Consider the following 12003-nt stretch of genomic DNA (forward strand, 5'->3'; position numbering starts at 1 on the left):
TCTAAATTCTATACCTATTCTTTCTCCATCCAAGCTATCCGTCTCTGGTACTCCTTACCTCTTTCCATTAGATCAGCATAATAAACCCTCTAATAAACACGACGGTACTAATGATCACACGAACTTATGACGTGATTTCAATTTCATTTATGAAGTCGTCACATGTTTTTTTTTTTTTTTTTTTTTTACAACACAGGGGGCAAACGAGCATGCGGCTCACCTGATGGTAAGTGACTACCGCCGCCCATGGTCACCCACAACACCTACGGCATTGCAGGTGTGCTGCCGGCCTTTTAAAAAGGAATATGCTCTTTTCTTGAAGGTTATGTTGTCGTATATAATTAGTTCATTGTACTCGAATAAATATTTTATTTACTTTGAAATATATAAAAATAAATAAATTTCGTAGTATGTACATAAATAAATAAGAGGTCATACGACGATTTTGGAACTGTTGAATTACGTCGTAAATATGAAGATATTTGAAAATGGATAATAAAATACACTGGAACTTTGTTTCTATGTACCATCATACTTCAATTGTTACGAATCAATACTGCTGACAGCTTTACTGTAATTTTTTCATCAGATTTTTTGTTATTTAGTTTTTTTTTCTTCTCAAAAAACTTTAACACTTAATATACACAAAGGGAGATCTTATTTATGAAATAAGGTGTATTCTATTCATATTTCAGTATTGAAGAGTTTTTCGAGTACTTTTATTTTCACTTTATAAACGATATTTGTTTTTATTATTCCTTGTTTTTTTAATAAATGCTTTATTTATATCAAGTTTATTTATTTATTATTATAATGCATTCATGTACATAATATAAGAGTTGTTACAATGTTCTTATTATGAGTAAGTACATGAAACCCTGTTTGGGTGTAGCATAAATATATTGATAGCTAGCTAATATACACGCATTAATGTCAATTCAGATTAAACAAAATAAACAGCAATTTAAAATATCATAAAAATAATAAGAAGTCCGTCTAGTTATTGAAGTATATATTATAATAGCTATGTCAATCTGAACAATTATTTGCAAGTCATGTATGATTTGAACCGTGGCATGGTGCATTTCAACTGGCTAAAATGTCGTCAATTTAATAAAAACAATTTGCTTTATATTTGCAATAACAAGTTTCCTTTGTTATGACTTTTTTATTTTTTTAATAAATTTATAGTTATTATACTGAAAAATGAATAGGCCACCCCTTCCTTTCCCGTGGATATCGTAAGGGGCGACTAAGGGAACTTAATCGTCGAGAGATGGGTAATAACATCCCTCTTACAACATCTCTAAAGGGGGGAAAGGGATTGTAACGGGTCCTAACAACCCCATTGGTAGCAATATACCCTATCAGGTCGACCTCCACGTGGTTCCCCCTGGAAACCATCCTGGTTTAATTCTTTTTGAATTCTTCACGATGGGCCAACTGACCTGGGCCTCTAGACAAATGACAAACGAATTCGTCGATAGAATCGACAACGCTAGCGAGTCCGTGAGATAGAATGAGATAGCAACGCCGGATGACTCATTCCAACTCACGAGCTCGCTAGCGATGTCGATTCCATTGACGAATTCGCTTGTCACTTGTCTAGAGGGCCTGCTTTCATCCTCATCTATCATTTATCACCGGTAACCCGCCAGTGTATACCGATGTCGCGGGCGGGGTAATCATTCCATTCTCACCCATTAAAAAGTGTAACTGCGATTGCCAACTCGTTTACCAAGCGTGGCAACTAATAACACCCCCAATGGTAAAGGCAGTCTATGGGAGAGGGTTATGTCTAGCACTAGACAATTAATAACTAAAATATGTGGATTCTAACAAAATAAAAGACTTTTTTAATAATATTTTTTTTTTATTATTAGAGGCACATTTAAAAAGACGGAGATAACCATCGTATAATTAATTTATTTACAGAGCCTATTTTAGTGCTAAATAATTATAACTATGGAATGAGAGTAATTGTTAAATAAACACGAATGAAATACCTACCGGTGACTAGGTTACTAACGAAACCGCGATGTACAAAGGATTGTGTCACGAAATCTTAAAAAGGTAATGTGGTTCATAAAATTAGTAAATTTGGTACGTCTAACGTAGTATAGAGGGAGCTAGTGGTGAGAGTGTACAATATCTATACATATATTGGGCCAATAACAGATATACTAGAAATCCAACTGGTATGAGCGATGTCGCAATGGGTGATTAACCCTTTGCATGATTTTTTTTTTATTGGTGAAATAAATGAAGGAGATATAATTCATGTTCAAACTTAAAGGAAAAATGGTTAAAAAAATAAATTTGACAGCTATGGTTTTTTTTTCTGCAATGGACATTAAAAAGGCATCCAGACACGATCAACTTAAAGTGAACTATTTCTTTTATATAATTTCTCCTCGTATCTACATAGATTTAGTGATTAATGTAGACTGGCTACAGAGGAATAACACCAGAGTCCTCAGGAATAGCAACGCATGGGGGGTATCATGGACGAAACAGTACACTCTGTTATGTCCATGGTACTGCTCATGTCTATAGGCGACGGTTACCACTTTCCATCAGGTGGACCGTAAGCTTGTTTGCCATTCTAAGTTGTATAAAAAAAAAAAACTAAATAATAAGCAAATTACTACGGTTTAAGAATAAACATGTAATTTGCTTGAATTTTACAATTGATAAATATACCAATAAACTTTATTAATTATTAAAATTAATTACGTACCTATTTTATGAACCACATTAAATAGCATAAAACTTATAAGTAACTTAATAAGTAGTGTCATCATTCATCATTTTAACTTAAATCATTAGAATACAGATTAAAAGGTGCCATCAAAATAATTATTACGCTTAAAATACTACACTTAGTAAGCTCAATCACATATCAAGAATATTCGCAGTGTTGCAAGTGTAAAATAATCGAAATTGTTCTCAGTGTTGCTATACTCTTACTTAATGTGAGAATAATTTGAGAATAATTGACAAATTCACGAATTGTATTTTAGAAAGTTTATTAAAATCTTATATTTTGTTTAGAGACTTGTTTAAGAAATTAATAAAAATAATATAAAAAAAAAAACACCTTATTAAAATATAAAAATCATATTCCAACGTTTTATAGAAGATTAAATTGATTTCAATTAGCCAGGATTTATATATATACACACACATATATATATATATATATATATATAAAAAGAAATCTTCACAACCGTACATCATCAAGTTAGTGTATCATTGATAAAAACTTACTATTAATGAATTACAAACATACACCCAAATTAACCAATGCATGGTGTGTTTAGAACACAAATACCTGCATTTTAAGCTCGCAATCATATTTTAAGGGTAAACACACTGACTGCGAAATAATCTGTATATTATACAGATTAATTTTCGCGCGCTTTTTTTAACATAGTTTCGTTATTTTGAATATAAATATAAAACTATGATTTTTAGCCCAGTAAGAGTTTACCCAGCGATAAAAAAAAATTAACTAAACAGTCTATTAAAATAAAATGATAAAATAAAATTACAATTGTACTTTTGCACTTAAAATAGTTTAAACATAAAAACACTTTTGTCTGTACATTTACCTAATACCGCGTTGACAAACTTTGTTATTTTTTTTTATTATTGTTATTTATTCAATGTTCCGATTCCAGTATCTATTTACATATACAATAACACGATTTTAATATCGAAAAGACGTATGGAAATTAGAAAATACTTTATTCAGTAAATGTAGGCGTTTATTAGGCTTTTAATTATTGTGTAATTATTGTAAAATGTATATTATTTTATATTTAGGTTAAAGCGTCGTATAAAATTGTTCCATGACATTTTTTCACCTCTAATATCAGTCGCTAAAGCTGTATTCGTAATATTATCTAGTACCCAGTATGTGTTTTTAACTAAAATAAAAAAAAAAAACATGATAAAATTTAGTCGAACAGAAGAAAAATCTATGGCAATTAGTTACGTAGCAAGATTCCTTTTTCGCAACAGTTGCCGGATTGGTCCGAGAAGTGAAATATTGTTAGTTAACAAATAAAAATAAAAATTATGCATATTTTAATATATAAATAAATAGAAAGTATTTTAAAAGGTAATACATTAAAAATATGTACTTTTTGCATTAGTGTTGTCAAATTGTTTAACAACTTAATAATATTTCGATATTTAAAACAAAATGGGGTTTTTAAAACTTTGTTTTTATTCTAATGAATTAATAAAATATTTATATACGTATAACCGGCTAAATCAATATTTTATAATGGCAATTGCTGATTTTTTTTTGTATAGAATACGTAATTCCAATTTTTTGTCTGGAAGGACATTTTTTTTTTGTATATTGATCTATAATCAATGATTAATGTATGTACGGTACATAAAGTTCGCTTCTTTACTGTACTTTACATAAAGTTCGCTTCTTGTACTTGGACTTCTCTTACTGTACTTGGACACAAATAATAATAATACAAATTTATTTTCACTGTTACACTATATTTGTATGTGAATTAATATCAATATGCCGTTTGCATGTAATTCGTAATAATTGGGAATTCTTTTAGTGTGTATTAAAACTTATGGGTTGATTTCCCTGTGACGTTTATGCTCTATGCCTCTGCTAATGTTGCGGTACAGATTAGCGGCACAGTATAAAGAAATATTATCTTCACTTTAAGGCCTTTCCCTCAGTTGACATCACCTTTATTTCCGTGACTCAAATGCGACCGTTCAATAAAAGAACGCACTGCACTTGGTAAACATTAGTTCTTTACATAGTAGTCACGACTATGAATCACGACTTTAGTATATGAAGTGTCCAGGATGTGAAGAGGATGGTTGTGATAGAGGTAATAATTGGGATGGGGTAGGGTAGTTAGGTGGTTGTGGAAAGGGTGGTGAAGTGGTTGTGGGGAGGGTGGTGAGGTGGTAACGGCGATCTAGTCGAGCAGCCATTGCATGACGGCGGTGTCGAGCCCGCCGGCGGACACCAGCCGCGCATCGTCCGCCAGGAACCTCACGCACGTCACGTGCGACGAGTGGCCGCCATACTGGTGGCACAGCGACTGTGGACACCAACAGTAAGGGTAAACATGCAAAGAACTTTTGGAAATTTTGACAATTGGAAATTTTAATGTACCGCATTTTATAGGATTATGGCGTTATGCCCTTTTTTTCCCGTGGAAGCCCACACACCCCGGGGGAGGGATGTGGATACTGCCGGACTCTTACCGGCTAAAACCACCACGTGTCCCTCGGCTGCGACTTAAGGTAGCGTTGCTGCGATTTCGGTTTATTACTACTCCGCAACAGGGCGTTATACCCTAGTATAACTTATAAGATATTTTTTTAAATATTAAAAATAAAAAAAAAAAAACCTTAAGGAATTGAATACGGTAAAGATTTTTTTATGTCAGTTGTTGATAAGAAATGTTATCAGATACCTACACAGCTACTAATACTTGATAAATAGCGTTATATAATTCTATTACATCATATTACAAGTGTTTAGATAACGAATGATTAAATAACGACGATGTATTTACCTTTGGTTGCGTGACTGGGTAAGCGAACAATTTGACTTTACCAAAGTCATCGCCAGTGGCCGCAAGGCGGCTGTCGTGCGATCTGAAAAATTTTTATTTACAGACTTAGTATATATATATCTGTTTATTCAGTAAATTATTGGCTCTTGGTGGAGTTTAGAAATCATTTTTATAAGTTACAACATACTTGTATACTATTTCCACAGACTTTATTCATAAACATATTTATTTACACCAACAAACCGGCTCGAAGGACCAAAAAAAAAAATTCATAGGATGAAAATGGTTCGTTTTCAATGAGTAAATATATTATCAATATCAAATATATTCTTCCGCTTCTCAAATTATAGATTTTTTAATATGTATTACAATATAATGGTAACCTCGCTTGCGACATCTTCGGTTATACCAGTGAGGAATAACTTTTTTTTATACAACTTAGTATCGCAAACAAGGTGACGGTCCATCTGATTGAAAGTGGTAACCGTCGCCTATAGACATGAGCAGTACCATGATATATATATATACATAACAGAGTATACTGTTTCACCCATGATATCCTCATGCATATACAAAAACCGATCGATATAATTACGCAAATGTGAAAACAATTCATGGCTCCACATAGATATAATTTGACTATGTATCGATAGTCATTCAGCTGTGTTTGCCTAAAAATAAATAAATAATGATGAATTCACCATAAATGGTTCCCTAGGGTACCGCCTGTAGGTCAATTATCCTATATTATTATTCTAGTCTCTGTTTCTCGTCTCCCAACTATGGTTACGTTTAGAAGACATACTTGGTGCAGGAGTTGATATCAGTGCCGTCCGCGTTCTCGGGCCACACGCCGATGGTGGTGAAGGTGATGGGGCAGTGGTTGCTCGCCCACACTACATCTCGGAGCGACGACGCCGACGTCACCTGGCGGCAGGTCGTTGCGTTCCCTGCATAAATACATGAACCTTTATTATTATAAGCCACGTCAGAGATCCTCATGCATTACAAAGGCATTGAAGGAATTCTTAACAATAGAGGGCGCCACCCACATGAATCATTATATATATATATATAAAACTTCACACGATATATTGTTATTGTAAATTACTCGATGGATTTGAATGAAATCTGCTACACGGATAGATTGTAATAATTTAAAATATATTTAATTACAGCAAGAAAGAAATATTTATTTAATACTATAACTTAATAATGACTTACAAAATAATAGTTCGTAGTCCCCAGAATTGCTCCTTATGTACTGACTGTCTTCAGACCAATCCAGGTGCGTTATATAACTCGAGTGACCCTGTGGAACAGGCGCATTGAATGTATGAGAGACAGGCGGGTAGAAATAAAAAAAAAAAAAAAAACTAAAACAATCACTGGGATTGCGAGCTAAAGGACATGCCATGTTAAGTACTAATGAAAGAAAGTTAAATTATAAGATTATATGTAGACTAGTTAAAAAAATCTACGGTTAGCTGTTAGAATGTATCTGGCATATAGTATTGAGCTCGCCATTTGTACAAAGTTCGTTGTGCAATAAAAAATAAAATAAATATATAAATCTACAATGGAATTCTTCTACCCACTTTTTTTTTATACAACTTAGAATGGCAAACAAGTTGACGGCCCACCTGATGGAAAGTGGTAACCGTCGCCTATACACATGAACAGTACCATGGATATAACAGAGTATACTGTTTCGCCCATGATACCCCCCCATGCGTTGCCATTCCTGAGGACTCAGGTGTTATTCCTCTGTACCCAGTAAATTCACGCCATATCCCACCCTTCAAACTGAAACACAACCATGCAAACACAAGTGCTTCACGGTAGAAACACGAATGGGACAGAGGTATCCAAGCAATCGACTTTTGTACAAAGTCTCACCACTTACAAAATGGTGCTATTCTATAATCGATAATGAAATCCATGCAAAAAGAATTACGAAGAGATTCATTTAGCGTTTATTAGATAAAAGGATGTCCATGCCATACAATGTGGAGGTTTTTCTGTATATACATAAGTTCGACTTTGTACCGCTTTGATATAAAGTCGAAAATTCTCTGGTAATATTCAGTAATGGAAATGTATGACGAGGATCATGCATGTATTTATATGTTCTATTATGTACATGGTCAGCTATTTTGACAAAATAAATTATCGAATTATGTCAATGCAGATTTAAGATTAAAATAAACACATAATTTTGATATTCAATCTTGATCTGGTTCGTGAGACATTTCCAAGAGAAATTATTAATAATATTACATTTTTTTTTAGAAAAAAATTAGTACCTAATGAGCTAAAGAATAATGGAAATGATTAAATAGATTGTACACGAAATATAGACATATAAATTAACCAACAAATAACTTGAAGGCAAGTTGAGCGTTTTCAACAAAATACAACCGAATTGAGAATCTGATTGTTTTTGAAGTCGATTCGAAAAATCGACTTCACTTGTGCCAAAACCAGTTATTTTATATTAAAAACTAAACTACTGAGTCAGTTTTAATAAAATTTCTATGGTATCAATCTGTAAGTATATCCCCTTTCAAATAAAAATAGTACATTACTGCAGCGGCCAGCAACTGAGGCATTGATGGACGAACGTGCAAATGTGGGCTGAGGCGTAGCCAAGGCACACATACGTGAGTCCATCAATGCCTAGTTGTGGCCAAGGCTTGTATAGTACATTACTGCAGGGGCCAGCAACTGAGGCATTAATGAACAAACCTGTAAATATAGGCCGAGGCGTATCCGAGGAGGCGAGGTTTTTTTTTTTTCAATAAACAGCTTAATATTTGGAAGCCAGTTGGAAATTTAAATAAAACCTTTTATTAGTTACCTCCTTGGTAGCCATGTTTCGAAGTAAAAGGTCATTCCATTTTTAAATTACAGGACAGATATGAGTTTACATAGTAATTTATCTGGCCGCAAAACACGACAGATATGGATTTTCATACAACTTTTGCCGGCCGCTGCTCGCATGTATCTGGCCAGTACGGCAATTTTGATTTATCTCGAAGAAGATTGTCAAAATAATGCTCACATTTCCAAGCATGTTTGAGGAAAAAGAATTTTCCAAATCGGTTTACAACTAATGGAGTTATGAGATCACAAACATAAAAAAAAATACGACCGAATTGATAACCACCTTTTTGAAGTCGGTTAAAAAGGAAAAGGCTCTCAATTCGGATGTATTTTTTTTTATTTTTGTTACCTCATAACTCCTTCATTTGCAAATTGGTCTCATAGAAATTTTATCAAAACCGCTTCAATAGGTTATTTTTTAAATAAAAATATTTAATTTTTCCACAATTGAAGTCGGTTTTCTTCGTGGAACATAATCTTATATTATTATTTGACGTCGGTTAAAGATCTATATAATGAATTTTCATGAATATTCCACAGTATAATGAGTGAAGTATATTTATAATTCGTGTACAATCTATTTATATGAATGATAGTTTACCCTTCTGCGTTTTTTCTCCGTGCACTTGTGCGTGAAATTGATCACAAGAATTCAATTAAAACAGTGATAAACATGATCGTTAATTGTTTTAAATATTTAAAATGTAAACAACGGCGCGGACTTAACTAGAATTCTTTTTTCTACAGTGAATACCGTGGGATTGTTTAATATTCTTGAGCTTACACTTACCATTTTATTCATAATAATCAATACCTTCTACAAACCTATTTTAACTATTAAAATGTTTTAATTAACACTTTATAGCTCCAATATTACAGGAATTGTTAGAACAGAACAGAACAGAACAGAATAGAATAGGAATAAATGCTTATTGTTAGCTATACATTACAATTATATGTGTATATTATAAGTACTTGAAGGTGTTCTATCAGTTTTTTTAAATTAAGAATCTAGCGCAAAAGGACAAAACATTTCAATAAAATAGGTTCAAAGAAGAAAAAGTGATAAACATGAACCAGAGCATTACACCATAGACAACATAGATTTGGTACAGAGTATGTCATACTAGACTTATGATAAGTAAATAGAGGAATTTTTCGACATTATTAGAATTAAATCGATAACAATTAATTTAAAACAATTAACATTGGAACACCAATAAAATGTAAGTGTGAGTTAAAAACATATTAGCTTGAAATAACAGTTTTATTACTTATGGCCAAAAAAAAGATGACGTCAAATAAAATTGTTTGTGGTAGAACATTAAAGAGAAACTAAGCCAGTAGTAGAGGTTCTGATGACGAGATGACAACAAGAAATGTTTGAATTGAATAAATTGTTCTGCGTAATTCTAAAATTATTTTATTTACGTTTGTGTATGAATGTACCATAGTGTTTTCTATTCAAGTCAAGGGAATTATACGCATTATTGTATTTTTTTTTTTTATACAACTTAGAATGGTAAACAAGCTGACGGCCCACCTGATGGAAAGTGATAACCGTCGCCTATAGATATGAGCAGTACCATGGATATAACAGAATATACTGTTACGCCCATGATACCCCCCATGCGTTGCCATTCCTGGGGACTCAGATGTTATTCCTCTGTACCCTGTAAATTCTCGCCATATCCCACCCTTCAAACCGAAACACAACCATGCAAACACAAGTGCTTCACGGTAGAAACACGAATGGGACAGAGGTACACAAGCAATCAACTTTTGTACAAGTCTCCCTATCTGCGATATGCAGGTACTCACGAGGCACTTCCCGAGGCGCGTGTACCTCGCGCCGTCGTCTTCGACGCGGTACACGTAGATGAAGTTGTCCCGCGAGCCCAGCGCCACCAGGCTGTTGTCCGGCGAGTACTGGATCGTTTGGATCGGTTCCGCTCTGATGGATCGTACATTAGACAAATAAGTAATTTTTTTATACACAAATACATCAGGCGGGTCGTATGCTTTTTTGCTACCTCAATGGTATAAAAAAACCACTGAGGTGGCAATTAAGCGTACGACCCACCATACAGATGGGAAGCCGTTACCGTAGCCTATGAACGCCTGCAATACCAGGGGTATTATGCGCGCGTTGCCGACCCTGAAGAAACCTCTTTACCCTCCTTTTGAAGAATCCTTAAGTATGAAAAGTACATGCAGTATCATGGACATAACAGAGTATACTGTTTAGTCCATGATATCCCCCTATGCGTTGCCATTCCTGAGGACTCAGGTGTTATTCCTCTGTATCCTGTAAATTCACTGCTATATCCCACCTTTCAAGCCGAAACACAACTATACAAATATAACTGCTTAACGGTAGAAATACGAATGGGACAGAGGCGTCCAAGAAAACGACTTTTGTACAAAGTCTCCCTCTGGTAATAATAATGTATTTTATCACAATGTGTGTACGCATGTGCGTGTGTGTGTATGTGTGTGTGTGTGTGAGTGTGTGAGCGTGTGAGTGCGTGTGAGCGTGTGAGTGCGTGTGTGTGTGTGTGTGAGCGTGTGTAAGCGTGTGCGTGCGTGTGTGCGTGCGTGCGTGTGTGCGTGCGAGCGTGCGTGTGAGCGTGCGTGTGTGCGTGCGAGCGTGCGTGTGTGCGTGCGTGCGTACGTGTGAGCGTGCGAGCGTGCGTGTGTGCGTGCGTGCGTGTGCGTGTGTGCGCGTGTGCGCGTGCGTGCGGTGTGGTAGTAGGTGTGGTGGAGGCCACGGACCCGTCGTGGTGCCTGGCAAGCAGCTGGCGGCTGGCGGGCTCGAACACGAGCCAGGCGCCCGACAGGCAGCCCACCGCCAGCACGCCGCCGTCCCGCGACCACGCGCAGCACTGCGCCCGCTCCTGCCCACAGACAATCGCAATCGGTCACTAGTACTGCTCGCTACATACAGAGATCAACTTAAATACATTCACACTAGCAGCATATCAGACCGATCTTCAGTCGCTTATCTTCCGTTGCAGAACACCAATACATCAAATTGAATAAAATTCGCTATTCTGAATTACACTGCGCGGAAGATTTTTTTGTAATAAGTGATAATGGAATGGTAACCCCGCCTGCGCTATTGGAATATGCTAGCGGGGCACTAGTGAGGGATGATAGGTGAGGATGAAAAAGCGGGCCAATTAGCCCTTCGTGACGAATTCCACTAGATTTAACCACGACAGTTTCCAGGAAGAACCGCGTGGAAATCGGCCTGATATAGTGTATTGCTAGCAATGGGCCAATTAGACCCCATTACTAACAATCCTTTTCCCCCTGCGCGGAAGATTGATCATTATGTTGACATTGCGTCACGGAAAACTTGCACCTGCAGGAATCGACGGAAGATTGGCAACACTGAATTAAACGAACAAAATGATATTATGAAACTTGACCTAAGTACCCGTTTTTTTTTTTTGATGGGTGAAAAATGGTATGGTAACCCCGCCTGCGCTAACGGGATACGCTGGCGGAGCACCAGTGAAGGGTAATAGATGAAAATGAA

At 35.6% G+C, this 12003-nt stretch overlaps 1 protein-coding gene across 6 annotated transcripts in view; it reads right to left on the reverse strand.

Moving 5' to 3' along the window:
- Nucleotides 1-3641: 3641 nt before the first annotated feature.
- Nucleotides 3642-12003, reverse strand: part of LOC113512981 (echinoderm microtubule-associated protein-like 2) — a 104591-nt gene continuing 96229 nt past the window's right edge. For 5 of the 6 annotated variants that reach the window (XM_052892654.1, XM_052892653.1, XM_052892656.1 and 2 more), the window contains 6 exons: nucleotides 11235-11356; nucleotides 10281-10413; nucleotides 6798-6885; nucleotides 6379-6523; nucleotides 5574-5655; nucleotides 3642-5093 (listed from right to left, as the gene is read on the reverse strand). In XM_052892654.1, the coding sequence (XP_052748614.1) occupies nucleotides 4968-5093; nucleotides 5574-5655; nucleotides 6379-6523; nucleotides 6798-6885; nucleotides 10281-10413; nucleotides 11235-11356 (696 nt within the window). In that variant the 3' untranslated portion in view covers nucleotides 3642-4967. Of the gene's footprint in view, nucleotides 5094-5573; nucleotides 5656-6378; nucleotides 6524-6797; nucleotides 6886-8947; nucleotides 9085-10280; nucleotides 10414-11234; nucleotides 11357-12003 lie in introns of those variants that run through there. The other variant, XM_052892658.1, reaches the window with a different exon arrangement.

This window comes from Galleria mellonella, unplaced genomic scaffold, assembly GCF_026898425.1.
Source record: "Galleria mellonella isolate WM207_F2 unplaced genomic scaffold, CSIRO_AGI_GalMel_v1 utg1634, whole genome shotgun sequence".
Taxonomy (NCBI): Eukaryota; Metazoa; Arthropoda; class Insecta; order Lepidoptera; family Pyralidae; genus Galleria; species Galleria mellonella.